This window comes from Scedosporium apiospermum, assembly GCF_000732125.1.
Source record: "Scedosporium apiospermum strain IHEM 14462 chromosome Unknown SEQ_SAPIO_0092, whole genome shotgun sequence".
Lineage (NCBI taxonomy): Eukaryota > Fungi > Ascomycota > Sordariomycetes > Microascales > Microascaceae > Scedosporium > Scedosporium apiospermum.
Genome location: NW_015971793.1, coordinates 236,931 through 264,595, shown reverse-complemented (window position 1 = coordinate 264,595; position 27,665 = coordinate 236,931). Strand labels below are relative to the sequence as shown.

The following is a 27,665-nucleotide window of genomic DNA, read 5'->3' as shown; positions in this document are numbered from 1 at the left end:
GATTTCATTTGTTTTGTTTCTCGGAACTCTAGGCTTTACAGCAGCCATTCATTAGAGGAGCTGTTGACATGTGAGCTCTATGGTACTGGCGTATGGTTATTGCATCCGTGGCTTGTTGCGAAAGGTGTCTGTCGGCTCTGGTGTCTTTTTTTACAATGTTTCTGTTTCCTTTGTCATTTCAACCATTCGGAAGTCATTAGCATAACATTGATGTATAATCCCATTACCAAAGAGAGAGATATGGAGTGTTAGGTCTGGACCAGAGATACCCAGTCGAGACATGGTTGACCACCTCCCTGCACCTGGCAGCCGTAGCAACTTAGATCCTGCTTAATGGACTCGCATTTTATTCTAGGTTCAACGTCAGGAAGAGGTTGCAGAGTTTAGTTATAGACCTTGATGTTTCGTTTTTCTCAAAGACAACATATTCGCTACATATTGATAGAGCGAATCCTGAGAAGGAGCCGGGCACTTCATGATCTCAAGGACTTGGAGATGGACAAGGAGGTGGGGGTACCTCGGTACTTCTCGATCTAGTCTCGATGGGTGCGTGGGATGTGGTACCTGAGCACGTACCACTTTAGCTCAGAGCTGGTGTGGTTGCTCCTGCTCCTGCTCCAAAAAAATGAGGGCTCACCGCCCCCGGGCAGAAAAAAAGGAAAAAAAGTGCCAAGATTTCCTGCCAAGCCAAAACCTCCACAAAAATTTCCAATCAAAATACCCACTTCAGGCCTGGTTTTACTGGGCGAAATCAAATCCATCACCGAAATTTTACCAAATCCATTTTCTCTTTGTTCACACCCACCACCGACTTTTTTCCCTTCCCCCACGGCCTTGTGGCACTCTCCTTCATTCTCGAGCCCATCCACGACGACAATTCCGGGCGGGTTGCTAGAAGTCTAAGAATAGTCAGAATGGGGCCTTCTGTACTCCAGGTTCGTTTTCTAATTGATTTTTTTTTCCTTTGAACCAGGCAAGGCCCTTGCTTTGTTGCCCCGCTTTCTGATGGCAGGGCAAATTGTTTTTCAAGGATGGCTGAAAGCTTACGAGATGAGGGTATTTTCTTAGAAACGCCTCGCCGAGGATGAGAATGCATTTAGTGGGCTTTTGAGCTTGATCCCGACGAGGATGCATTATGCGGATGATGACGAGCCACAGGTATGTTGTCCGTTTTAGTTCGACTTCCACCGGAGGTCTCGTGCCTAGATAGGCCGAACTCCTCTCGTGCCCCCCAAAGCATAGAGGCTTCTCTCAGCTATGTTGTCAAATCAATACATTACGTTCTACTCCGGACTCACAAACCCCCGCTTTTCTTTTACAGAGCAAGAAGAAGGCAAAGAAGGCCAAGGCCAAAGCGGCCAAGGCAGCGCAAGCCGCCCTTGACGCCGAGAACGCCGTAAACGATGGCGACGACAACGACGAACAAGAGACCGCCTCCCCCGAGAAGGAAGGAAACAAGCGCAAGTTGGAAGATAGGGACGCCGAGGCCGATAATAAGGATACCCCCGCCGACGATGAGACGGCAACGGTCCAAGGAACCCCCGGGCCGAAGAAGAAGAAGCTAAAGGTCGACAGCCCTACGGACGAGAAGAAGGCCGCCGACCAATTACTCGACGAGGCTACTCGGGAGGCCAAGAAGGCCAGGAAAGCGGAAAAGGCACAGAAGCTGCAGGAGAAGAAGGCGGCTAAGAAGGCGGCCGCCAAGGAGAAGAAGGAGAAGAAGAACAAGGAGGACAAGGAGGACGTCACCGCGCCGGCCACAACCGAAGATATCGAGATGACGGAGCCTGCCACAGAGACAGCTGAACAAACAAATAATGTCCCCCAAGCCGACAACGAATCGTCCACATCCTCCGAACCCCACTCCCCCACCTTCGACTCCTCCGACGCCCTCTCCCAACAAGCCACCCAAGCCGAAGCCGCCAGCACCACCACCTCCGTATCCTCCGCCGTCCCGCCCTCCGACAAACCCAAACACATAAAAATCCCCGAAGACACGACAGCCTTCCGTGAGCGGTTCGCCGCGCGCCTCGCCGCGCTCCGCGCCGCCCGCAAGGCCGACGGGCCCGACGGCAAGCCCATCCGCTCGCGGCAGGAACTCCTCGAGCAACGGCGGCAGAAGCAGGCCCAGCGCAAGGAGCATAAGAAGGAGATGCGCAAGGTGGCTAAGCTCGAAGAGGAGCGGAAGCGGGAGGAGGCGCTGAAGGCGAATTCGCCGTCGGTGATGAGTCCCGGGGATGAGTTCGACGAGGGGAACTTCTCGTTTGGTAGGGTCGCGTTCGGCGACGGGACGCAGCTCTCGCATGACCTTAGTTACGTGCTCAACCGCGAGCATAAGAAGGGCCCCTCGGATCCCAAGACGGCGCTGCTTAAGCTCCAAAACCAGAAGAAACGCCTCGCCGAGCTGGACGAGGAGAAGCGCAAGGAGATCGAGGAGAAGGAAACGTGGTTAACCGCGCGGCGTCGCGCCGAAGGCGAGAAGATCCGCGACGACGAAGGCTTACTCAAAAAGGCCGTCAAGCGAAAGGAGCGCACGAAGCGCAAGAGCGAAAAGGAGTGGAAGGATAGGAAGCAGGCCGTCGAGTCCGGGATCAAGCAGCGGCAGAAGAAGAGGGAGGAGAATATTCGGAAGAGGAAGGAGGAGAAGAAGTTGGGGAAGCTGGGGAAGAAGAAGGGCGGTGTGGGTGCTAAGAAGAAGAATCGGCCGGGTTTTGAGGGGAGGTTTGGCGGTGCTGGGAAGAAATGAACGGTGGGGATGAGGGGATCATGTTTTGATGAATCGGTTTGATGGGGTTGTAAGATTTCTCTCATTTTTTTCTTTTCTTTTTGTGATGCATGGAAAGGAGTTTTTGATTTCCTTCTTTTTTTTTTTTTTTTTTTTTTTTTTTTTCTCTTCCTCCCTTTCTCGCAGCATTTACGGATTCGCAAAAAATGGGTATTTCTATATTGGCTCAATAGCTGTTCATTTTCCTACTCTCATTTGCGCTGAAGCGGTTGACGTCGCCAATCTCTGTCTGACCTTAGCAAGATCCCTTAACGGCATCGCTATCAGTGGGCTGAAAACAACATCCTTCCATACAAACAAAAGCAGCATACATATCACAAAACAGTTCCCCATCAGTGAAAAGGGATAAACAAGAGAAGAAAGAAAGAAAGAAAGAAAGAAAGAAAGCTGTCAAACACCAGAGAAGAACTACCAGAAAAACTATCAACATTTGTAAATAACCCTTGAAACCCCAGTGTACGAACCAAGTCCCCGGTTTCTTAATACCCCCCTTTCCAAGAGAGACCATGATCCCCCCCCAAGCCCTCATCACGTCGGAAATTCTCTCCCTTTTCATCTCGCATATTCTCTTATCTTTTCGTCACCAATTCAAGCCAGTGAAGCTTCATCCTCGAGCAGAAGGTTTTGGTTTTTGGCAAAGAAAAACAAAACGGACCATAAGACTCCAGGAATATCTTTTTCCACCAGCTCATTTTTAAAAAAAAAAGAAACCCAGCCAGCTCCTAGCTTTCCATTCCCTGTTATACCCGGGAGAAGAAGAATCAGATGTAGGTAGGGGTGTCATCTCAATTCGAGTAGGCTTTCTTCTTTTTTGAATTATTTTTTTTTGCAAAGTTATTAGCGAGGAAAGAAAGGTGTACGGAAAAGAAAAGCGAATATAAAGGTTGTCTGATCCAGGAAGTTTACAGGAGAGAGTCGAGAGTAGTGAATACGTTCAAGCATGCGGCTACAACTTCGAGCTGAAGTTCCCTATCCTTGGCATTGTTCACCTCCTATAAAAATTCATTGTCAGTCTCAAATCCGAAAGTTGAATAACGTAAAATCGTAGAGAAGGGATGAATGTGTGTTCATGTCCATCACCCACCTCAGCTATAACACCCGGCAAATTCGCCCCAACCCCATTCCCCACCGCCTTCCGCCCAAAAGGCCACTGGCTATAATCCGCCAACAAATCGTCCGTTTGCGCGAACGCCCGCTCCCTCGCCTCGTGGCCCAGCGACGAGAGCGCGTTCTCGAGCACGTTGGCAGCGTAGGCGGCGCAGACCATGGCGATGGTGCGGAGGTAGCGGAACTCGAGATTCTCGGGCAGGAACTGGTTGCCCGCGAGGACGACGGTGCGCTGGGTGAGGACGTTGCGGACGCGGCGGCGGAGCTCCTCCTTGGCGCCGCCGTCGGCTACGGGGTGGGTGGCCATGTCGAAGAGGAGGAAGTTGCGCTTTTCGGTGCGGAGGATGCCTTTGTCTACGAGGCCTTTTGCGAGGCGTTCGCGGACTTGTTTGAGCTGGTAGCCTATTTTCATGAGGTTCCAGGTTTCGCCTAGGGGTAGAGGCTTTGTGTTAGTAAAAGGCAGAAGGAAAGGAGGGTTAGAAAATATGGTGTGTATATTCAGTGTTGTGTGCGCTTGCGTGTCTTTCATGTGGGAGGTGTCTCGAGAGAATAGAGGCGGGGTGCAGTTTGTCGTGCGTACCACTCAGTAGATCGATCCAGGAGCTAACGCTCATCTTCTCGCTCGACTTCATCAACTTCAAGGCCTCGTCAAGAAGAACCTCGCCGGTAAGGGTATCATCAATAACTTCAATTATACGATCGGGAAGGGGGAACCGCCGCCTCGAAGGGTCCTTCTGCATGCTAACCCGTCCACGGAAAGCAAGTTCGATGACTATGCATCCTCTGAGAGCGTACGAGATGTTGTCGTTCCAGAAAGAGAGATATCCCTGCAAAAAGAAGGTAACGTCAGTTATAGCTGTCGCGATAGCCCTTCATGTTCCTTGTGTATTACTTCGCACGCGACCCCTTTCTCAAGATGTGTGCGTACCTGCTTATCTTTCAATCCAAGTAGTAACACCTCCTCCATCAGCGTCAACTTGGGCTGCTTGCTCCGCTCAACGCTCTCGCTGATATCGCGCGGGTCAAAGGCAATCTTGTGTCCGTTCTCGCCGCTCTCGTAGCTCGTTTCGGGGGCGCTGTCCTTAAAGTTACTCGACGAGCCGGCTCGAGGGGCGCCAGGCGAACTGCTGCCGGCCTCGCCATCTCCACCGCCGGCGCCGGCACCACGGCGCCGCGTTAGGCCCGATGAAGACATTGTGGGTTGTGGAGGGGGATGAGGAGATGGGATGTTGCGGTCTGGGTTTTCGAGGTCGTTCGTCTGTTGTGCGAATTTGGAAGCGGAGCGTGGGTGGCGCAGCCGTCGGACGCAGGAGTAGAAGGGGGGAAGGAGAAAAGCTGATTGGAGAGCTTGTGGCTATTGACGGTAGCGATTTGGGAGGTGACGAGGAGAGTTGGCTTGTAGGATCGAGGTTTCTCGGGGATGAGGGAGTTGGTATTAGGAGGTCAGACGCTCTCGTTCCCAGCTGGCGAAAGCAGAAGCCACCGGGTTTTTTTCGGTCGAGGGAGACAAATGTTCAATGTCTATTGCTACGAGGTCAACCGAGGTCAGCTTTATCGAAAGGCAGACCTGTCGTGCAGGGTCGTGAATAGCGGATTTTTGCTTCGAAAGGACAATCGGCCTTGGTGAAAAGGGGAATGTGGATTCAAATTGAGCAAACAGAAGGGGAAAAAAACGCGCCGAAACGGGCCAACAGCCTTGTGCGAGTACGGATGCGCCCGAGGCCAACAGGGGTCCAAAAAAGGCCTACTTGAAACAAAAATATTCCCAAACACAGGAACAACGGCCCAAAGAAAAGAGAGAAATACGATGAGGGATCGAGGGGAGGTGGCTTAGAGAACGAACCTTTTTGTTTTTGTTTCCCAGCAATTCGAGCGAGAACTGGAAGCAGGGGCCAGGAAGGCAGTGCAATGCGAAGTCGCAGCGTGCGGAGGTTTTTCGTCTGGGGGGGCTTTGGGGGGAGAGGAACGAAATGTGGCAGTAAATTTCGACCAGGCACCAGAGTCCCGAACAACTTGGATGGTGTGGACAGACGGGAGAATCGTGCAGTGAGCCAGCACAAGTTGAGGCGTCTCCAGCGGCGATAAAGGTGGCGGTGTCCTCGTCTTTGGTGGGCAATGGTCGCTGTAAGCGGTGAGACGAGCCTGAATCCCGCAGTTGCCAGCTGCCAGCTGTCAGACTCTGAGAGTCAGCTCAGGGCTCTGGTGTCTCATGAATTCACTCTCCCCTGTCTCAGACGCAATTAGCAGGCCAAGTCGGGGTGCACTTATTGGCATCGATGTCTTTGAGCTCTAATTTTGTTTTTCGTGTCATTATTCTTCGCTATTTCTAAGAGACAGGTTGTTCAACTTCAACATGATTGATGCCTTCATCAATAGAGGCAGATCACCAGGTCGATAATACTTACGATGTATCTATTTTTGGTGATGATTGGTGGAAACGGTCGCTTGAAGAAAGTATCCGGTACAAGACACGACTCCAGGTCAATGAGCGGGGGGGATTGTCGTGTGCCCCCATGCTCCCAATCTGATTGAAAGGGTTCGATATCGTGGACGTACAGAAAAGTGACATGTAAGACGAACAGCCTAATACTATGTAACTCCATAGTTCCTCGCCCAAACCACGTTTAACTTCAACAAGGGTATGACAATGGCCAGCGATCCTCGGCACATTCGACAGGAATCACCGTACGTACTTGGTACACGATAAGGTTCCATGATCCACAGGGTCAGGACGATCGATCTGCAACATCATTGTACTAAACGCACGTGGACATCAACTGAAGAGATTAAACCATGTTGAATGTACGTCAAAATATCATAAGTCGAGATCTATCAGGATACATCAAACCAGTCTATTTATTATCAAACACACCCAGCCCTTTATGCCTTGTTCTCGTTCCAGACCTCCTTCCCAACTTCCTCAACCGCCTTCACCAACCCCTCCACAGTCCCGCTCAATGTCTGACAGTTCACAACCACCCTAAAGAAACTTCCCTTGTCGCCCGGCGCATAATCGATCATGAACCCCCTCGAAACCAACCTCCTCGCCACCTCGCTCGTCGTCCTCGTGTTGAGCGCCACGTCGTCCGAGACCTTCCCGCCCGGCGCGTAGTAGAAGCACACCTGCAGGCACGGCGGCGGGTTCGTCGACACGAGCACGACATCGGCGCTCCTGTCGATGAGCGTCGCCAGATACGCCGCCATGTTAAAGGCGTGGTCGATTTGCTGCTCGAAGCCCTGCGCTCCGTAGTACGTCCACGCCAGCGCGAGCTTGACAGCATCGCCGCGACGACCGCATTGTAGCGTGAGGTCTGCGAGGTCCCACACCTCGCCTTCGTCTACGGAGTGGAAGAGGTAACCAGCTGGGAGGCTGTTGGCCCTATGGAAGACCTTGATGTCGGGGGTGAGGAGGAAGGAGCAGGTTACCGGGGCGTTGAGCATCTTGTGCGGGTTGACCGTCAAAGAGTCTGCGAGGTGCGATCCCTTCATCTTAAGGCTGTGCTTGCGTGACAGGATCGCCGGGCCACCCCAGCTACCGTCTACGTGCATCCAGAGGTTGAATTCCTTGCAGATGGCCGAGATTTCCTCCAGTGGGTCGTACGATCCCAATACCGTTGTGCCAGCGGTAGCGTTGACGTAGAACGGTGTCTTTCCTTCCGACTTGGCCTGGACGACAGCGTCTCGGAGCGCTGAGGGTATCATGGAGCCGAACTCATCAACGGGGATGGTTCGGACGCTCGACTTGCCCAAACCGCATGATATCGCACCCTTCTCGACAGAGTAGTGGCCGTGGACACTGGTGAAGATGGCAAAGTCGTAACCCGCGTTGCCAGTCAACTTAGTCTCCGGGTAGAGAGTGTTCTTGGCGATGACAAGAGAAGTGAAATTGGATGAGCTTCCACCCTGGCAGACGACTCCGCCTGCCCTAGGGCCGGTAAATCCAAATAGTCTTGCGAATTGCCGAGCCGTGAGCTTCTCTATTAGAGTCAAGGCTGGTGATACCTGGTACACATGAAGCTATGAACACCACGAAGTTAGCACAGTCGCTATCCCTTCCGAGTTGGTATCGACGACTCACATTTGTGTTTAGGACAGAGAGTAACAAGTCTGCAACAACACCGACCTATCCGTGATTCAGTACTTGGTGTCTTCCAGCATGATCCGAGACAAAGAACTACTCACGGCAGTGTTGCTTGCATAGAGCTTGTCCATGAACCCTTGGTCCCACGTGTTGACGCTGTACTTTAGCACCTGTTGGACCAATCCCAGGACCCCATCCTTGCCTTGCGCCTTGTCCGGAAGCTCAAGCTTGAACTTCTGTAGTAGGGCCTCGGGCTCATGCTCGTCGACGAGAGCATTCCACTTCTCACCAGTAGAAGCAGTGACCGTCGAGTTACCCGATGCCTTCAGAGGGGCCGCCTCATCCGCACTGCGGATAAAGGGTATAATAAGAGCCTTGACTGCATCCAGGAGCTATGATACGAGCACAACATGTTAGCTCTGGGAATCTGTACAAAGATACAAACGCATTACGACATGGATATTGTGGGGAACGGAAGAATAGTTAGAGGGAAGGGAGCCACTTGCATCCTCGACTTCGTCAGCCCTATTCAGAGACTGATGCTCATCGACAGCAGGGTTGCTTGCCCCGCCCATCTTATCTGATTGTAGTCCCCGTGGTGAATTTTTGTCTTGGCTCCTTTTCTCTTATGCCCTTCGTTGCTCGAGGACTATTGTTTCCGAGTGATGTGTAGAGTGTGGTGGAGAAAACAAAACGGAGAAAGAAAAAGAATAGAATAAAAAAGAAAAAAAAAATTTGAGAAAACCACGCGAGTAGAGAACTTTAGACTTGTGTGCAGACGAGAGGAGGAGGAATGTGTTTCCTTGTTCTATTTTTTCTCACTCCTTGCAGCTTCTTATATAGATGTCGTTCTAAATCATGACTCCAGATACGCGGTACACTCCAGAATGGCCCTTCGACATTTTTTTCGTTCCACTTTGTACGGAAGAGAAGGAAAGAGTGAGAGAATTAAAAAAAAAAAAAAATAAAGGTGTCCCAGTGAACTAACCTATGGGAATGAGTAACCAAATGGGGCCCGGTGCCTGGCATCTCCGGCGCCGGCGTGCGGATTTTTTTTCTCACCCACAGCAGTCAAAAGCGATTCTGGGGTTAGTGTGGTTCTTGCGAGATGGTGATGTAATTGGCCAATGGGCGGCGAAGGTTCGAAGATTATTCGATTTAGATCTGGGGTGACGTGATGGAGAGGGGTGCCGAGAGTTTCTGGCTCCGATGATGAACGTGGGATGCGAACAGAGTTTCCCATTTCATCTTTGGGAACATAATTGCTAACTGGTGTCTGTACTTCTCGCTCTGTAGCGTTCGTTGTCTCCTGCTATTCTCAACGGCTTAGTATTTCAAGGCAAGGAAGGAAGCCCAGAAAACCCTGAAGCTTCACTTAACCTTCCGGGCCTCAACCTCGGCTCCGAGTTCAAAGTCGGATTCTCGAACACGCCATGACTAATCCTCATTACCCGGCCTGAAGGTCAAAGTTCCTGTCGAACAATAGGTCGGAGCAGGCCCAAGCAGTCTTCGCCGACTGATCAGCCATGACCTTGGAAAGTGGTTCCCGATGCTTCTGGGGTACACAAGAAGGGCCAAGAAGGGCTCGGCTCAGAAAGTGAGGCCAACGCATCTTCTCCAAAGAGGTGGGGTCCCCATGTGGTACGAAGTACTTCCCCACGCGACCACTCAAGAGGCTGCCTGCCAACGACATGCACCATGGCGCTTTCGCTCGCTCTGCTTAGACAGTTCGACTTGCATGCTGTGAGGGTAAAGTTGGATTGATAGGTAGAGTCGAGATTGGCACAGGGATATCGAAGCGCTTGCCGCGACCATCTTAGGAGCTTGAGCTCAGATCGCATGGTTTCGGAGAATAGTGTGCGAGGTAGGGACTGATGTCAAATCGCACTCTTGTTGCGGAGAGTATAAAGCTTCTCTCGGTAGAAACGGTAGCATTGCATCACATCTTGTTATGCGTTTAAATGGGTGGGGGCAAACCGTCCTGCTCGTTGGGGAAGAGAGGTCTTGAGACGCATTGATGGAATGGATGGTGTTTCGAACAGATGACTTTCGAGGGTCAGGGCTGAAGACAAACAACAAGTGCCGGATCAGGGGGAACCACGATGCCACGGTGTATTACAAGAAGAGAGCTCGAATAAAACAGGTCAGCGGGGCGGAGCTGTTTCTCATCTTCTTGGCTGCGAATGTCAGAGACGGTAGAGGCCTTTGACAGATAACGTTCGCATTGATCAATTGATGTCTTGGGATACCGGGTTTATTGATCCGTACCGTTTTCTGCCACTCCAGCAGAAGAGAGGGGAAATGGTTAGGGCTGCCCTCGGGTTTTGTTGTCATATGGTCAATTCTGCATGCGAGTTAGGTAATTATGCTGATCTTCTCAATCCAAAGTTGTTGGCGTGAAGACAAGTCTCTCTGTGCGCAACAGGATGTGCTGCTGGAAACGCCTGAATCATGGCGCGGGGTGAAACACGGATCTCTGGGTCGACGCCATATTCCTTGAAGACAATCCCGGTCCCTGCAGAAGGGATCAACGAGATCAATGGGCACCCAAAATTGATGAAAGCGTTCAACTAACACTTCGGTATTCACTCACAATTGTCTTCTCGGACGGATATTGATCTTACTGCCTGCTCCTTAGCGCCGCAGAGGAGCGGGACCCTGGGCGTCGGCTAGGCCTTCCCCGCCTTGGACGAGGTATTGATGAAGTACAAATAGTATCACCAGCACCCTTCATAGTGTAGTGTATACCTCGTGTCCAGGACCAGGAAGGAAGCCTCGCCGATGAGTGGCTGGCGGACTGGCAATGGACCCCTGGATTGCCATTCCAGACTAGGGTCAATTTGGAGCAGGGGCAGGAGGGACTCAGGCAAGCCTTCCCAGCACCCACCACATTGCGCCCTGTTCTTATCTTGTCTTGTACCATGGGCTCACTTTTTGGAGTGGTTCCTTCTCTCCCACCTGCATGTGATAAGGCGAGGGTGGGGTTTTGATTTGAGCACAGTTTGCAAGATCAATCAAATCAATGGGTGCAATTTCTTATTTCACATATCGTACTCAGTTTGTACTCCGTTTCCAAGAATTAAATGGAAGGCACCAGCCAAGGGGTCCTCAGACATTACATCACCGCACGAACATGTAGATATGTAGATGTTCCGTAGAGCCTATCACAGGTCGCCGGCGTGCAAGGCACAACAACTTCCCGACCTCAGTCCTTTCCATGATACGAAGCCCTTTTTCAGGGGTCAGGCACCACCAGCCCTGTCAACAGGAATTATCGAGCCTCGGACTGGCGTCAATTCCTGAGCTATCCTGAGGTACGTACTGCTCCACTTCGTAGGGGGCAGGAGTGATGTACATACACCATGAAGTTGGGTATCTTCCAAAGAAAACTCCTTCTTCCCCACTGTGAAGGCCGAAATACCCCAGACAGAAGCGGAATTATCAACACTTGTCCTGCAGATATTCCCTGCAAGCCGTGACATGATGGGTCAGATTGGCGATTGTCAAGCGAGCGGGCTCGTGTTGGCCCGGTCTGGCCTGTGTGATACTGGCCTGCAAGGTCCTCCGCAGTTTGATGCAGATGTCAATCGATGCCACGGGGAAACGTAGGAAAGAGGTGGGTTGGTCACCACGCAGAGAAACACTCTCGCACCGACACTACGAAGTAGAGTAGGAGAAGGCACGTTGATTCCGAACTGTTACATGTGAAGTAAATTTGATATGAGATGTGACTTGTACTGAGGATAATCCCACGCTATTTCCATCAACTTCTTCACTACAACCCTGGTGATGAGACTCTACCATTCGCTGGCGTGCTCATGGTCTCCTTGGAGAGAAAAACAAAAAGATATCCTGCGAAGTTACTCAGCTCTTCGGACTATCTGTGCCTCCCCTTTTTTCCATCTCGATGCCCCCGCTACTTGCGCACTGACACTCGACGGGAATTTTCGTGGTGTGAAGGTGCCGAATCCAGACGCGTCTGGTGGCTGCTCTCCAAGTACGAAGTAACCGATCAATCCGTTGAAGACACCCATTTTCCCGCTTAGACCTCCAAGTTACAACCGTCGAACCGCCACTGGAAGGTCCCGAACCAGGAAAAAAGCAAGGGCAAAAAGTAGGGGCCCCCGTGCCTTTGGCAACTCAAAAAAGCACAGCCATCGGGAAACGAAAAACTTCGACATCCCCAAATCCTCGAGACCGATATTTCTTCCAGCTGATTCCTGCATCAGAAGGGTGTCCCTTGATAGGATCGAACGTCGACCTTTCGAACTTGGTCCCACCTTCGTATTCGCCCTCATTCACCTCTGTCGTTCCCCTTAGCGATACTTGCAAGTCTAATACGACCTTGCTGTTTCTCACGGCGGTGTCTCGCTTGATCCTCTTCGAAACGAATCAAACTCATTTTGGTGGCAGCCGTTGGCCATTAGCACGACAATACGGACCGAAACAGATAGCCTTTGACGAACTTGATCGCTCTACCTCTTGGCTCTCCTGTCGTCGCAATCAAAAGGCCCACCGGAACATTTTCCCGTCCATCGGCAGAGATCCTGAACCAATCTTTCCCGACTGGTTTATACGGTTATTATTCTTCCTATTATTTGTTCCTTCTTTCCCTCTGGCCATTTTATTTTCGTTTTGTTGCCCTTCCTCCAACCCAGGAGCTCTAGGTGCACGAAGTATCTGTAACTCAATCGCAAGGCCTAACTGTCAGCCAAGCTCACCCCAGACAATCGCGCCTTAGCCCTAAGACAGCGCCTGAGACAGGTGAACTACTAGATAATACAAGTCGCCAATCGCCACACTAAATTCATTCTGACGGCCCCTCTTTACGTACCGACAACCGTTTTTCAGCCTCCCGCTTACGATCGATTGTGAGGTCGAGCCGAATCGCCCTCGACTACCCATTTCCCGCAGGCCGACATCACGATATGACGTCCGATTCCACAACGCAGCAAACGCCGATACCCATATCCATCACCATTTGCGGCGATGGCGGTTGCGGAAAGTCCTCCATCACTCTCCGACTCGTCCGGTCCCAGTGGACGTCAGAGTACGACCCCACAATCGAAGATTCCTACTCGATAACCCGCCGCATCGATGGTCAGATTTACCACCTCTCTCTCACAGACACGGCCGGCCAGGAGGAGTACCGCGGCATGTGGGCATCGTCGAACCTAGGCGCCGATGCCTTCCTCCTAGTCTACGATATTACCTCGCAAGCCTCGCTCGAAGCGCTACAGTACTTTAACGACCTAATCGACATGGAAGCCGAGACGCGACTCGATAACGCCGAGCGGGCGCGGCGCGCGGGCCTCACACCGACTTTCCCCTCGGGTAGCTACAACGGCGGTAACATGTACGGGTCCTCGAACAACGGTTCCAAAACGGTACCGCCCGTCAAGATTATCGCGGGGAACAAGTGCGATCTGCAGGAAAGCAGGCAGGTGCCCGCCGCCGTGGGGCTCGAGTGGGCGCGGCGTCGCGGCTGTGGGTTCATGGAGACCAGTGCCAGGCTGGAGGTCAACATCGAAGAGACATTCGCGCTCATCGTCCGACGCGTCGTCGAGGGTAGGAAGCTCGCCGAGATGGGCGTCCACGAGAGTACCCAGATGGATAGTAGGGGGATGACGAAGCCGCTAACGCCGCTGCCGTCTGAGGAGGCTGAGAAACGCGCGCCGGGCGTGCGAGGTCCGAACTTGAACGGGGGAAAGGTTGGTCGGGGCGGCGCAGGCTTCTGGAAGAAGCTACGCTGCTGGTAGTGGCGCCTGTCGATCGGAAACACATTTTGCGGACTCGGCGATGAGGGAAAATATTTGATGATAAAAAGGTCCTCTCAGCGACCGGGAAGAGCGAGGGAGGGGAGGGGTTTTTTTGCGCCTTTGTCACCGACCTATGGCATGTGTGTTTGTCTTACACGCTGGCCTGCGATTGTCGATCATGGTCCTGTAGTGGGGGATCATCCTACTGGGCCAGTTTTCATTTTCTCTTTCCTTGCACTTTTATATGGTTGGTTATTCGGACAGGTTTCCCCCATGGGATGGCGAAGGGGCACACAAAAATATTGGGTCATTGTTGTTTTTCTCTCTGTTTTGGTTTCTTTCTCTTGCTTTCGTACCCGCCGCGCGAGCGTCCTCTTGGGTTTTGTTTCTCTTTACATCCATCGCGTATCAGTCGAACGTACCTGTCTCTTGGTTTCTTTTCTTTTCCTTTTTTGTACTCCTTCAACTCTCATATCGTTCATCATTGCTCCTTTCTTCCTCTTTTGGGTTCAAGCGGTGGGGTTTAGGGAAGGGTCAACGGGCGCGCGGAAACCAGGATTCGCTTTCCTACCTTTTATCTTATGTGCGATTTTTTGTTTATATTGGAACTTGTGGGGTGTTAGCTGATGGTTAATGGGAGGGAGGAAGGGATTGTAACGGGGAACACGAGATGCTGATGATAAATGGAGAGCTATGTCGAAGATGTAAGGGTTGGCCTCCTTCACAAATGTGCCTGGGATGTTGCTTTATGAATGTAGGTGGTAGCTCGCCAGGAGATCGCACTTAGGAGAGAAGCGGAGTCCGTCGGGACCGCGATTTTGTCAGGTCCAGATGCTCCCATCGATGAGATTTCGAGTCCACCGTAGCATGCCAGATATACCCTCGGCCTCGCCTTCATACTTGGGATTGATGTTCCTTTTTCACTAAGAGTTGAGCCTAGCCACTTGTTTCAATTTATCATGGAACACCACGACGTATGGAAATACATTGATATACGGTATATCAGCGCCGGTAACCCGGTTGCCTTCATATTTGTAATATCTCAACGCATCGGAGCGGGTCAAGTGAATCCTTCGATATCAGACCTCCGCAGAAACGGCGGCAACAATATCGGGTTGGGTGAGCTGAGGCTCACTGTCGGAATACCCGGGTAGCTATCGATATATTTCATAATAGCATTGTCGATAGCAGCAGGTGTCCCCATAATGGCCCACATTGATCTATAATCAAGAGCCCCACGAGTCGATGGACTACGCGCCTGAGATTACAAAGTTCGGACAGACTCCTGCACCGCGCTGTCGAAGGATTCAGGGGAGCAACGCAGCAACGTATCATGCATTAGTAAAGAGGGAGTTGGGGAAAGGAAGCCCTCAACTCGCTGGCTTCGGACGCCGCCAGCCATCAAACAGCGGTGGCGGACTCAAGCGGGAAGCCCAAGTCCAGCATCGCATTGGGAGAGAGCAATCAAATGCAGGGGGCGGGAAGAGCAGTTTGCCTGAATGATGGGTGCGGGGTACTGGTAAAAGTGTTTGGGGCCAGACTTCCGGAGCTGTCTGTGTTCCTTCCCGGTAGCGGACATTCGGACGGGATCGTGGTCCGCTTAGTCCGCTTTAGCTCGAGCCTCGACCACACGAGCAATATAAGAGGGATTGGGGGCCGGAAGCGGCAGGGGAGTTTGGAAATGGCTATATAGGGAGAGCACCATCCCTCACTCGACCCTCTTGATTCTCGATGGATAAAGGAGTAGATCCCGTAGACTTCTCACTCATTTTACCATTCTTGCCTGTAATCCACAATTACTGAAAAGATTCATCAGAAAATAAGAAAGTCGTCACCATGGGCGGACTCCGCTACGACCCCGAATTCGCCGGTGTCCTCGCCGTCGCCCAGGCGCAAGGCACGCCCAAACCCATCTTCACCAACGTCTTCGACCTCCGTAACTACAATGAACAACTCCTGCACACCCTCTTCCGCCTCGCACCCACCCCGGAAACCGTCCAACAGGAGAAGTTTACCGTCCCTTCCTTCGACGGCGCCTCCATCGAGGTAGTACGCTTCACGGAGTCCGAGGTCCTCTCGCGTCCCGAACCGCAACCCGCCATCGTCTACTTCCACGGCGGGGGAATGGTTTCTTGCTCCGTGGAGATCTTCGGCCCCGCTCTTGCACGGCACGCGAAGGCGAGCGGTGTCACGTTCTTCGGTGTGGATTATAGACTTGCGCCTGAGAATCCGGCGCCGTGTGGTGTGGAGGATGGGTTTGCGGCGTTGAAGTATGTGAGCGAGCATGCGGCCGAGTTGAACGTCGATCCGAAGCGCATTGCTGTCATGGGGGATTCCGGGGGCGGTTGCATCGCGGCGGGGACGGCGCTTTTGGCGCGGGATAGAGGTCTGAGCCCCGCGTTGGCGAAGCAGATTCTCATCTACCCGATGCTCGACGACAGGACGCACCTCGACGAGGGCGAGGATCTGCATAAGTTCTTGACGTGGCAACTTCACGAGAACGTGCTTTCGTGGAAGGCGTTACTCGGCGAGAAAGCTGGGAAGCCCGAGGCGGAGGTGTCGGCGTATGCGGCGCCGGCGAGGGCGGAGAGTTTACGGGGGTTGCCGCCGACCTATATCGATATCGGGACTTTGGATCTATTTAGGGATGAGAATGTGGAGTATGTGGCGAGGATGGTAAAGGAGGATGTTGAGGTGGAGTTTCATTTGTGGCCCGGTTTGCCGCATGGGTTTGAGGGGGCGGCGGGTACGGCGATTGTGAAGAGGGTCTTGGCGAGTCGGGAGAAGGCTATGCAGAGCTTCTAGAAAGGGGACAATAAAAGAGCTCTAGGAGGAAAGGGGTTTGGGGGGTTGACGGAGGCCTTTAGCTCATATCAAGAAGGTGGCTTGTGTAAGTGAGAGCGGAGAATAAAGAGACACATTACAATCAACGAGACGCGATGCATGGAGAGCATGTTCACTGTGCTTGAGATATCCTGGTATTAGGAGGCCTGGAGAGAGAGAAAAGAAAGATAAAGTCGCACACAGGAAAATACAACACTAGGTTGGCGGGTTAAACAGAGTCAAGTTGCTCCGTGCCTGGCCATTGTTAATTGACTTGAAGCGAGCGGCGGTGGCTATAAGACGTCCGGTCTTCTCTCCGTATTTATTTTTTCTCTTTTCATTATTTTTATCCCGACTTCTAGTTCCTTTATTTCCTTTCTCAGATCAAATACTTCCTGTTTTAGCTGTCAGAGTGGCAGTGTCCTTCCAATCGAACACGAGGGCGGTTAGCTGTGCTATGAAGGAAGGTGATGATACTGTGGTGTTGTTCAATGACGGACATCAATTTGGAAACCCATAAATCAAGCTTGGCCAGCAATGAAGAATAGAAAACCACCCGAGAGACCATCTAGCCCAGGATCTAGCAGCTTTCCTCCATGGTCTCTTTAATGAAGGTCAATAGGTTCTTCGCCAGACTGCCTCTGAGAATTCAGGCTTGAGAGAAATCCGCAGATCCGAATGGATATCAGTAGCTCAACGGCGTGGGGATGCGTTCCCGCTGCTTTAGATGATAGAGAATGATGTAGGCCCGGCGAAAGCCAAGGATGATCACGTTGAAGAGTCTTAATACCGGTAGGAGTAGAGGTAAGAATATGGGCTAGACCATCAATGCCTATAATTTGTATCAGGTGGGTGGCCCCTCTCTGGTCGTCCCACTGAACTCGCCTGATGTTGAGGTTGGCTTTTTTCCTCCTTTGCAGCACGAGCCAGATTTTGGCCTGGAGCGGTCCGCAACTCACGATTCTTCCTTATCGAAAGGCCATGGTGGAGAACGGAACGCACAGGCTGCAAAACAGTCGGTTTCAACGCTTGATCACCTTTCCATCTCCTCGAGTTTCTCGTCTTGAAGCGAAGGAAATGCTTCATCTCCGTTGACATGCTAATACACCCATCGAAATTACGCTTAAGTTCTCGCAGGGACTTGAGCAATTTCTAAGTCGGGTAGAGACTGGAATTCTGCACCATCTTGCTTTATACAACCACTCAATCGGGATCTCGCTACTGTTTATCGAAGACGAGAGGGTGTCACCAGAAATGACGAGCCAAGAGCGGTCGGTTTCGTCCACACCTACCGGACGATCCGTTCGGAGGCTTTTTGTGGATTCCCACTTCCGGATCTTGGAGTTTCATCCATTGATCTTTTCGACGGGAGAAGTCTCCGTACTCTTTCAGCTAACAAAAACCAAGAATTAGCCAGGATTCGTTCTCATTTTTTTTTCTTCTTCTTTTTATCAATTGAGCAGTGTAGTAGTGAGGAAATATAGACGATAAAAATTCTCCGCACAAGAACAGAAACAGTGATGGCAAAGTAATACTGGCGCTCTGAAAATCCCGGAGATCTCAAGCATTTTCACCTCTAATTCAGCCAATGTCGTAGCATCATTCGCTACCGTTTCGTACCCGCAGGCTCCGCTGCGTTCGACCTATCTGAAGCCGGACATGTTCGCGTCTCACAACCATGGGTCACGGAGATCATTTCATGCGTCAGGTCAACGGTTGGCGCCAGGACCATCGTGATCCCCTGTGCCACAGGTCGGCGCTCTCGACTCTCCAGTGATCGCCGGCATGGATGAGTTTTGTTCAGATGAAACTAAAACGTTAATTGAATTCAGCCTCATCTCGTCTGGGGCGGGGAAATGTCAATTGGTGTTTGGAAGGCGAGGGCTGTAGTTGGCGTACGGTGGACGGATGAAGAGGATGCGGAAGGGGGGAGACGAGGGGGATGAGGCGGAGAAGGTGTGAGGCGAAGGGAGGGAAGGGGCGGCAGACGAATGAAGAAATGAAGAAATGAAGAAATGAAGAAATGAAGAAAAAGGCTGGGAAGGTGTAAGTGAGGGTGACCTCTACTCATAGTAAAGATATGGAAGGCAGCGCCCACTTGTTGTTTCTTCTCCGCTCTTCTGGTCTCTCCTTCTCTCCTTCTCTGCCTCTTTTCTTTTCTCCCCAACAATCTCTCCGTGATACATCATTTGATCTCTCTTATCTCTCCAGCTTTTGAAGATGTCATCCGAGTGAGAACTCTACATCCTTTTCTCTTCCGCCTGCTCATCACTGGTATGCATCAGTTGTGGTGATGTCTTTCATTTGTCCGAGTAACACATTCGTTATATCATTTCCTTCCCCTTCAGTCTATCTCTAGAGCCGCAATACCGGGCCCGAGGCCATAATACCATCGAAACACTTAGAACAAAGACATCAATATTCGAGAGAATCCATACACGATGTTGCCACCGTTTCTGCCGCCGATATCCATCCTCATCCTCCTCTCTACTGCCCCCTCCACACTCGCCCAGGACGCCGCCCCACTGAGGCCAGAGGTTCCCTGCTATGCCCCCGACGGAGTCACTCTGGCCGACGACAGCTATCGGCCATGCAACAATCTCGGCGTGTTAACAGACCCGGGCATGTTTTCAAGTTGCTGCCGCCTCAACGCTGTTCCGGAAACGAAGGAGCTGTGCGACGCTAGAGGGCTCTGCGTTCAGGGGGATATAGTGAGACGAGGGTTCTGTACTGATTCCTCGTGGAGCGATCCTGCGTGTTTGAACTTTTGCATCGATGACGACGAGGTACGCGTCCGAACCTTGATGCAATTGAAATATCATGAAGGAGAGTCGCATAGCTGACAGATTCTTAGAACGGCTCATTCAATGGATCTGCCACTCTTACATCATGCAGCGACGGCACCTTCTGCTGCGGTCAAGACAACGACACTTGCTGTGGCACTCCCAGCGCCTTTAACGTATCACTGGCAGCCTCTATCACAGACCCGTCCCAGATGACTACGGTAACAGCGACTGCCGAGTCTGTTCGCGTCCAGAAGATGATTCCATCCTACGTTTGGATTGCCATGGCTGCATCTATACTCTTTGTCATGCTCATTGCCCTTGGCGCCATTCTCTTCCTACTTCGCCACATTCAGGCTCTCAAGAAACGTAACGAGGAGCTTGCAGCCACTGTTCGCGACTCTAGGGCCCCCGTGCTGCCGCCAACGCCCCACGTTTCCTCGATGCAAGGTTTCCATGAGTTTAAGTCAACCTATGGCGAGCTACTTGCTCAGAGGGAGAAGCAAGAGCAAGAAGAGAAGGAGAAAGAGAAGCAAAGAGAGCAGGATATCGAGAGGAGAAGAAAATTGAGTATGAGCGTGCGGTCTGAGACCGACACTATGGTTGGGGAGAGGTCGGAGGTGGGGGTCTCACCCATGCTCATGAAGGGAACCACTGCATCCAGTATAAGTGAGGAGAGTCCCCTGGTCTCACCGCCACCGCCAACGACTGGTGAGGATACCCCACCGATTCCACCAAGAGGGCGGAGGTGACGACAACACTAGCAGGCTGCCTGCTCCGCGTGAAAATCCGAGTAAACTTCTGTTCATGATTTCGATGAGATGGTTGAAGCGTGAGTTTTGTTTCACTGCATTTTTTTTTCCCTACCTTTTTTTCTTGTTTTACTGGGCCGGGGGAGGAGGATAAAATGGGGAAAGGAATTGGGCTCCGGCGGTTTGTGTAATTGTATGAGGCACGCATTATATCCCTTTGCTTGGTGTGTTCTCGAGCGGACTTGTTATTTTGTCTTTTCAGATATGTCGAGTGTGGAATTGGCGTGTTGGCGTGTGTGCAGCTTCCGTATATTCATCTTTTCTTCTCTTCTTGCTAATAGACACATCAACTTTACACATCACTTTCTCCCCGCAATCATTTCTTGCTTTTCACTGAGTGGCCAGTTTCCCATTCCTATTCATCTACAGATTCTTGAACGGGGTGTCTTTCCGGTACACCCAGCGCGAGCTCTCTTGGTACGTCAATTCATAACCCAGCAGACTCTCGACAAGCGAAAGGATAATTGGCGGGGTGATGCAATGACCGCCGCTGTAGCGATTCTCGGCATAGAGCGTGAGGCGGTCATGCCACGTCCCGAGGCCGTAGGCGGACTGGTGAAGATTGGATTCCACAGATGGGGGCTGTGAGGATGTTAGCACGCTCGGTACTTTTTGAACAAGGGAATCGAAGAAGTGCGTTAAGGGGAGCGGGAGCTTTGAAAAGTAGGCACGGTGAGGATGAATTATGAGGGAGGGGCACATATGGAAGCGGGAGAAGGCGTAAAGACAGAATGCGAGGGATAACCCACCTTGTTGTGCAGCTGGTGATTGGTACGGCACCATTTTGCCAGATAAGCTGAGAGGAATTTCAGAGTTGGACTGTGACTGCACTGGATCTCGATCTCATTGAGGCTGCGAGCGAAAACGATGAGGTGATAGGGAGGTCGAAGGAGGAGTTCATCGGGGCGAGGGACGGAATTGATGTCTGGGATGTACTCCACGTTGGGTGCTCGTCGCTGTGACGAGGGGGTTGGATTGATAGAGGTCTTGACGACGGGCTCGACCACTATGGAGGCCCAGTCATCGCCGGGGCCACCAGGGATATCTGAGTGGCCAGAGTCATGCAGGACAGGGACCGTGGGTGCCGCCTTTTTCTCGTCGAAGGCGGTGAGGAGGTGGGCTTGGAAGGGGCTAATGTAGGAGAGAGGGTTGGTGACTTGGGTGTTGGGGAGGGAGATGACGAAGGCTTCCTGGACGGGATTCCAGGTGGTCGAGGCATCTTCTGATTTGGAAGCCTAGAAAAGATTAACATGCGCAAACACTCTCCCATGCATGACTGAGCCCCTCGTGAAACTCACCTCCAGGACCAATCTCAGTCTCGAGCCCGATTCCTTGAGCTTATCGAGCACCTCCTCCGTCCACTCCTCATTGTTATCATCCTCGAGAAGCTGCGCGGCCGCCTCGCTCCAGGCCTTGACGACACCAGCAACGGCCGGCACGAAGTTGCCCTTGTCGCTGTAGTGGTCTCCTAGGGCGGCGAGGAGGAGGGGCCATTCCGGACTGATGCAGACCTCGTAGCCGATGATGGACTGGAGTTTGGCGAGGGAGGCTTGCACGGTGCTTTCAGGGCTGTCCCAGTGGTCGCGCACGGCGACTTTTACTTTGAGCGTACTGTTGAAAGGATGAGAAGATGGCGTGAGGAAGATATGGCCGGAGTTTCCGGGCTCGGAGTTGGGGAACTTACAGCGTGGCCATTATGATGAGAGCTTGAAGGCGGGGGAATTGAGAGAGAGTTTGTTGGGAAGGGAATGATGCCCAGACTGCAATGATGAGATATTTCGGCGAGTCTAGACTCGGGTTCGTCTCAGTTGAATGTGTTTGCTTTCCTCTTCCACCTTTGTCGGCAGGGAGAAAACCATCAAGTTGTAATTGATAAGAAAGTACGGATAGTTTCCGCCTCCTTCACCTCCATCCTCTCGAGCTTGAGCTCCCCCCCTGCCTGCCTGCCTGCCTAATAATTCCCCCTCCCCGCCGCGCCAAGCTCCAAGGGTGCCGCTCAGCCCCAAGCCGAGCTCCCAACACCCGGATGCTGCAGCATGTCACTGCCTCACGCCTACTTGCGCTTAGCGCCTAGCCAAACTCGACTAGCCTAGGGTCTTTGAGGGGTTCACCCCTGGAGCAAGGGGGTGGAATCTGCTCACCGCGTGCGTCATACGAAGTCAAACCCATCCCCGGACCCTTTTGCTAGCCCAGAAGGGCTGAACAAATGAGCGGGGCCCGGAAACATGTTGAACTCCGTGTTGGACCCCATGCTAACGCAGGGCGGAAAGGTGTTCGTCCTCGTCCAATCGAGGGTCTGCGTGGTTTGTGCTGTTTCTCTCCACATCTTCTTCGAACCAAAAAAAGGTCCGCGCCAAGCCTTAAAGGCCAACACTAGGGCCAGGCACCATCTTCCGATGAAGATAGGATGAGGGGAAGATTTGCAGTTTGCCTGGTGTTTAAACGTCCATCTCCACACTTTCTACACTTTGGATTTGCTAGGAACCCCTCCGGCCTCCCCAATTTCGTTTTAGGACTTTAGGACTCCTGCATGAAGAGGCGTGTTTGGGTCCCTGGATTGTGAGCCGATTTTAGTTAGGGCCGGGCGTTTCGCGAGGGATGGCCATGTGGGAGGTTGAGGTCGATTTCACACGAAGGCACGAAGGTGCTTGCAAGCGGAGCGGGGTTTTGTTAGCTCCGCCATCCTTGATGTAGCGCGCGAAGTACGAGGTCCGAGGCAGGCACTGGTGATGGGATGTGACGGAAGGATCGGACGAAAAGAACTAGGGTCGAAGGGGGGAAAGGGGGGAGCTAGGGGAGTTCCTCATGGATGGGGATCTTGGGAGAGGAATGAGCGGTGGAGAGGAGGAATGGGTATGTCGAGATGGGCTGGTTTCTACCTTGATGGAGCTTGTCTATAAGATGGGGAGCTTTCCGCAGCAGAGTTAGAGATGAGAAATCAGACACATTCCACTCATCTCAATTTCACCATCTTAACTTTTACTCATCTCCAATTCTCTTTCACTCAAAAAGTTTGAGCTTCTATTTTTTTTTTGTTTCCCCTTCAATACAATCCCAAAATGCCTACCCGTCTTCCTCCCGCCGAGAAGCTCCCCCTCGCCGTCCGAAAGAACAGTAAGTTCCGAAGCCTGACTCGAAGACGAGGCTATCCTCCTTAAAGACCATCCGTATGCTGACTCTTGATGTAGTTCGGGACGAGTGGGATGCCAAGAAGGCAGACCTGGAGAAAAACCTCAGTGAAGCCCTCGGAACTGAGTGGACCATAGAGGCCGATCCCTTGGCCATCTACCCTTATGCTACCAGTGACTGGGGCAAGAACTCTATCGGCAGCGTCCTCCACCAGTGAGATTTACCTTTCGTTCTCTTCTTTTTAAATTTGCATATACGAAGCACCACTCGAATCATAAATAATACTAAACATCCCTTCCCCACAGGTACTTCTCCAGCGCCATTGACTACCTGAAGGACTTCGCCAACAAGCACGGCGAGCAAGGCGTCTCCGAAATCAACACCCTCATCCCCGCCCACGCCATCACCATGGACTTCGACGAAGCCGGCGCCAACACCTACTGCGGCTGCGACATCACAGACGGCAAGCTCCGCATCCTGTTCTCCGAGACCTATCTGGGCACCAACATCAGCGACGCCGTGGGCTACTACACCTTCGAAAAGGCGCTCAACAAGGCGGAGCAGGCCGAGGACGCCACGCTGAACTTCTTCGCGCGGAAGGGTATCCGCGAGGTCGAGCCCGAGATCGAGAAGTTGACGAAGGAGGTGCAGACGATTCTCAACAATGAGAACTTGAAGCTGAACCCTAACTGGGTGGCCGTGTTTGATAAGTTGAAGAGCAGCAAGATGGATAGGGATGATTGGGATTCGAACTTGGGATCGTTCTTGAAGTACTACTTCGAGGGGCTCGTGAGCCAGTTGAAGTATCAGAAGTTTGATGGGGATGACATGTTGCAGGAGGGATTCAATGAGGTGGTTGAGAAGGGGGAGATTGCGTTCAGGGTGGTGGATAAGTTGGAGAAGTCCAATTATAACGAGTGCGTGATTGAGGATGGAGTTCTCTATCTCCAGGTGAGTTTTATTTCTCTCTACTTCTCTCTACTTCTCTACCAAGTCTGGATTATGCTAACGGGTTTCGCTTTCTTCCGCCTAGACCGTCCCGAACTATTTCGGCACCAACGCCAGTGATGCTGCCACTGGCCTTTTGGATCTCTTGTAATGGATGACTCGAGATGGAGAGTGTCGAGGTTGAAAATTGATGGAGAGAGCCGGAATGTGTCGACTTCCTGCCATTGAGATTCTGCTTTATATTCATGAAATGAGGGCTTTTTTAACGCTCCATATGATGCGAAATGCAAATACAGCCATTGATCTACCTTGGTACTGACCGACTAAAATGACCAGACCATCCGTGAATTTATCTTAAGCAATGTAGCGAGTCTACTTTATCTGAAAAGTCCGCCCATCTTCATTCCAGAACTACTCTCATCTCTTCTTCCATCTCAATCTCCCAACCCAAGCAGCCCACTCCTGAACCTTCTCCTCAGCCAACAATCTCTCCACCGTAAAGTACTCCCTCGCCAACTCCTCATGCCCAGCAAACGAATGCACAAACCGATGACAAGCGCCACAAAGCCAGGCGACATTCTCCAAATCCTCCTTCTTATGCCACCCCCTCTTGACGACCTTGTCATGCACCATCCGCGGTATCAAGTGGTGATACGACAGGTTGATCCAATCCCGACCGCAAATCTCGCAACCCTGGGCGTCTGCTTTCGTCGATCTCGGCGGCGGCGGCGGAGTGGCGATGGCGGAGAAGTAATTCGTCAGCACGGGGGCGAGGAATTCTTGCGGGGTCTGCGTCGTTGTGGTTATCCCGTACGTGGAGAGGGATGCTTCGATGCTTGGGTCGAGACTGGGGAGGAGGTTGTCGGCGATCCATTGGCCAGTGAGGGGGCTTGGGTATTTGTCCTCGAGGGAGGAGGAGGTCCAGATGTAGTAGGTTAGGGTTTGGAGGGAATCCGGGAGGGAAGTGAAGGTTGAGTGGGCAATGTAGTCGATGAATTCGGAGAGGTCTTGGCTGGCGGTGGAGGCATCGTCGGAGGGGGTGTCCGGGGTGGGGGCGACGGACTGCGCCGGGTCCGTGTCCGTGCTCGGTGTTTCCGAGACCAATGCCGATACCGATGCGGAGGTGGTTTTGTTACGTTGGCGGCGTTGACGACGGCGCGGTTTGGCGGCCGGGGTGGTGAGACGGAGAAGGATGGCTGGAGCGAGACAGTCTCGGAAGGTGTCGTAGTTTCTGGCCGAGATGGCGTCGGGGAAGTAATGCGAGGACATGTTTGATGTTCTGGGGATTTATGATGATGAGATGAGATGAGGTGAATTAAGTTGAGATGAGATGTTGCGTGAGTGCAGGGCACACAAATTGGATCAATTCGGTGAAATTGAACTAAGATTTTATATAACTCAGTGGCTTCTCAATAAACTCTCTGAAAACCTCAACTTCTCAACATGTTCGCTATCTGCCTGCATCTCTAAAAATCCAACTATATCCAACCGATTCCATGCATCTCAATCTCATCGGCGACATGGCTGCTTCCCGAACACAATGATCATGTTCACCTTCCCAGATTCGTCGAAATCCTCCGGTTGACTCACCGGGAGTCGGCGAGGCGGAGGCTAAACTAGGTAGCAAGGGTCGCACGAACAAGGGTGCCAAGCCAGGGAGATGCAATGAGATGCTGCCTTGATGCTTTCGAAATTGAGGAGAATGAGAATGGAGAAAACAAATCTCGAAAACGAATTTGAAAAATAGAATAAAATAAAATGGTATATCGTCTAAAATACGCCCAAAACCAAGACAGCAACGCCTACGAAGTACTAGAACCGCAACCTCCCAAACACAACTCCAAGATCAAACCCTCCGATTTCTCCAGATCGAAAAAGGAAAAGAGGAGAAAAAGTGAGGAAAATCATCATGACGCCGCATCACATTGTATCACCTCTCTAATGCCTCCCATCCTCCAACAACGCCTCCCTCGCCCTATCCTCATCCCCTCTCCTCACATCGCCCCCCCTCTCTTCGACCTCCTCAGGCACCGCGCCCAGTGAATGCGCAGTGCCGCTTGGCACCCTAGCAACCGTAACACCGCCCGACCCCAACGTGCCCGAACTCACTACGCTCCCCTTCCTATTCAAACCCTCCGCGAGCGCAGAAGGAGAAGCCCCCAAATTCCACCCCAGCTCGGCCCCGAACGCCTGATCCACATGCTCGCGGAACGAGAGCTGCGAATTCCGCGCCGAGACGTACTCGTCGAACTGCGTATCCCTCTCGTGGTTGTATACCGAATGATGCCTATTTAGATCTTGCAGCGGCACGGTCTCGCATGCTGATGGTACCAGTGGTGCTGGTGCCCCCGCGGGCGAGGACCTTACCGAGATCGTCGTGGTCACGGTGGGTGGTGCAAGGGAGGGAGGATTCGTCGCGGCGGAGGGTAGCCGGCGGATACTGAGGATGGAAGAGGCGGAGGAGATGCGTCGCGCGGAGGGGATATTTTCGCCCGAGAGGGTGCTGATGATGGAGGCGCGGGAGGAACGGTCGAGGTGTTGCTGGCTTTCGGGGTCGGCGAAGAAGCCGTAGGGTTTGGTGTTGGTGGGGTAGGTGAGTTCGTCGTAGGAGGCGAGACGGCGGTGGTTACGGAGGGCGTAGAGGGCGGGGATGAGAGAGGCGGCGCTGTTGATTTTGGACGTCTGGTTAGCTTGAAGAGAAAAGAAAATGGGAAGAATAAGCAGTGATAGAGATAGAGACTTACACGGCGACCGAGCTGAGGATGAGCCCGATGACAGAGTCCTTACCAGGTACGCGCCGTTGTGTGTGGACGAAGACACTGAGGGTGAGGGCCGCGGCTGCGACGCCGAAGGTGATGAATTGGGTGGTGAGCACAGTTCGGGGTGTTAAGGTTTCTTGGACGAATCTAAAGATCTCGTAGCCTGCAAGACAGGGTGCGACGACTCCCAGGGCGAGGTTTGAGCATTCCCAACTTTTGAGGAAGCGAGCTATGTTAGCAAACAAGAACAACAACAGTCGAGAAAGAGATATGTTGGCAAGGTCGCCAACAACAACTGCGACAAGAGAGGAGGGCAAGAGAGGCGCTTACATGACGACGAAAAGAGGAAATCCCCCCTCACCTCCGCCTTGCTTCCATGCTTCTAGTGTGGAACGTAATCTCGTAGCGAAGAGGGCTAATATGGCAATAGAGAGAAGAATTTGGAGGATCCAGAGGGGGACTAGATATCTGAGGCGCCACTCGGCGCGGTCGAATCGCGCGTGGGCTCGATGACGACCCATGATGGAAGTGGTGATAAGATGGCGTTGGAGATTAGGAAGTAGCACAGGCTGGAGGGTCGGCCAGGGGTGTCAAAGGAGTGGCTGAAAGGGAAGAGAGGAAACAGAACAAGCCACGATAAAATCAAAGGTATAGAGTAGTGTTAAGAGTATGTCGCTGT

At 52.2% G+C, this 27,665-nt stretch overlaps 7 protein-coding genes and 3 pseudogenes across 7 annotated transcripts; 5 read left to right on the top strand and 5 right to left on the bottom strand.

Annotated features, from left to right (window-relative positions):
* Positions 1-914: 914 nt before the first annotated feature.
* On the top strand, positions 915-2,746 carry SAPIO_CDS4464 (Surfeit locus protein 6; the record flags this gene model as incomplete). Its single annotated transcript, XM_016787003.1, has 3 exons — positions 915-935; positions 1,069-1,158; positions 1,322-2,746. The coding sequence occupies 3 exons, from the start codon at positions 915-917 to the stop codon at positions 2,744-2,746; spliced, it is 1,536 nt and encodes a 511-aa protein (XP_016643348.1).
* Positions 2,747-3,687: 941 nt separating this feature from the next.
* Positions 3,688-5,087, bottom strand: SAPIO_CDS4463 (uncharacterized protein; the record flags this gene model as incomplete). The annotated part of the gene is made up of 4 exons (XM_016787002.1): positions 3,688-3,777; positions 3,870-4,321; positions 4,473-4,719; positions 4,821-5,087. The coding sequence occupies 4 exons, from the start codon at positions 5,085-5,087 to the stop codon at positions 3,688-3,690; spliced, it is 1,056 nt and encodes a 351-aa protein (XP_016643347.1).
* A 1,685-nt stretch (positions 5,088-6,772) lies between these two features.
* On the bottom strand, positions 6,773-8,548 carry SAPIO_CDS4462 (Uncharacterized protein; the record flags this gene model as incomplete). Its single annotated transcript, XM_016787001.1, has 4 exons — positions 6,773-7,909; positions 7,971-8,015; positions 8,075-8,365; positions 8,426-8,548. The coding sequence occupies 4 exons, from the start codon at positions 8,546-8,548 to the stop codon at positions 6,773-6,775; spliced, it is 1,596 nt and encodes a 531-aa protein (XP_016643346.1).
* Positions 8,549-12,901: 4,353 nt separating this feature from the next.
* On the top strand, positions 12,902-13,732 carry SAPIO_CDS4461 (annotated as a pseudogene; the record flags this gene model as incomplete).
* A 1,836-nt stretch (positions 13,733-15,568) lies between these two features.
* On the top strand, positions 15,569-16,537 carry SAPIO_CDS4460 (annotated as a pseudogene; the record flags this gene model as incomplete).
* Positions 16,538-18,996: 2,459 nt separating this feature from the next.
* Positions 18,997-20,090, top strand: SAPIO_CDS4459 (uncharacterized protein; the record flags this gene model as incomplete). Its single annotated transcript, XM_016787000.1, has 2 exons — positions 18,997-19,341; positions 19,410-20,090. 2 exons carry the CDS (start codon positions 18,997-18,999, stop codon positions 20,088-20,090), a joined length of 1,026 nt encoding a protein of 341 aa, XP_016643345.1.
* Positions 20,091-20,513: 423 nt separating this feature from the next.
* Positions 20,514-21,845, bottom strand: SAPIO_CDS4458 (uncharacterized protein; the record flags this gene model as incomplete). The annotated part of the gene is made up of 4 exons (XM_016786999.1): positions 20,514-20,732; positions 20,900-21,385; positions 21,449-21,761; positions 21,835-21,845. The coding sequence occupies 4 exons, from the start codon at positions 21,843-21,845 to the stop codon at positions 20,514-20,516; spliced, it is 1,029 nt and encodes a 342-aa protein (XP_016643344.1).
* A 1,364-nt stretch (positions 21,846-23,209) lies between these two features.
* Positions 23,210-24,378, top strand: SAPIO_CDS4457 (uncharacterized protein; the record flags this gene model as incomplete). Its single annotated transcript, XM_016786998.1, has 4 exons — positions 23,210-23,264; positions 23,339-23,492; positions 23,585-24,230; positions 24,313-24,378. 4 exons carry the CDS (start codon positions 23,210-23,212, stop codon positions 24,376-24,378), a joined length of 921 nt encoding a protein of 306 aa, XP_016643343.1.
* Positions 24,379-24,644: 266 nt separating this feature from the next.
* On the bottom strand, positions 24,645-25,496 carry SAPIO_CDS4456 (annotated as a pseudogene; the record flags this gene model as incomplete).
* Positions 25,497-26,165: 669 nt separating this feature from the next.
* SAPIO_CDS4455 (uncharacterized protein) lies at positions 26,166-27,507 on the bottom strand (the record flags this gene model as incomplete). The annotated part of the gene is made up of 3 exons (XM_016786997.1): positions 26,166-26,892; positions 26,972-27,199; positions 27,317-27,507. The coding sequence occupies 3 exons, from the start codon at positions 27,505-27,507 to the stop codon at positions 26,166-26,168; spliced, it is 1,146 nt and encodes a 381-aa protein (XP_016643342.1).
* Between the last annotated feature and the right edge of the window lie 158 nt (positions 27,508-27,665).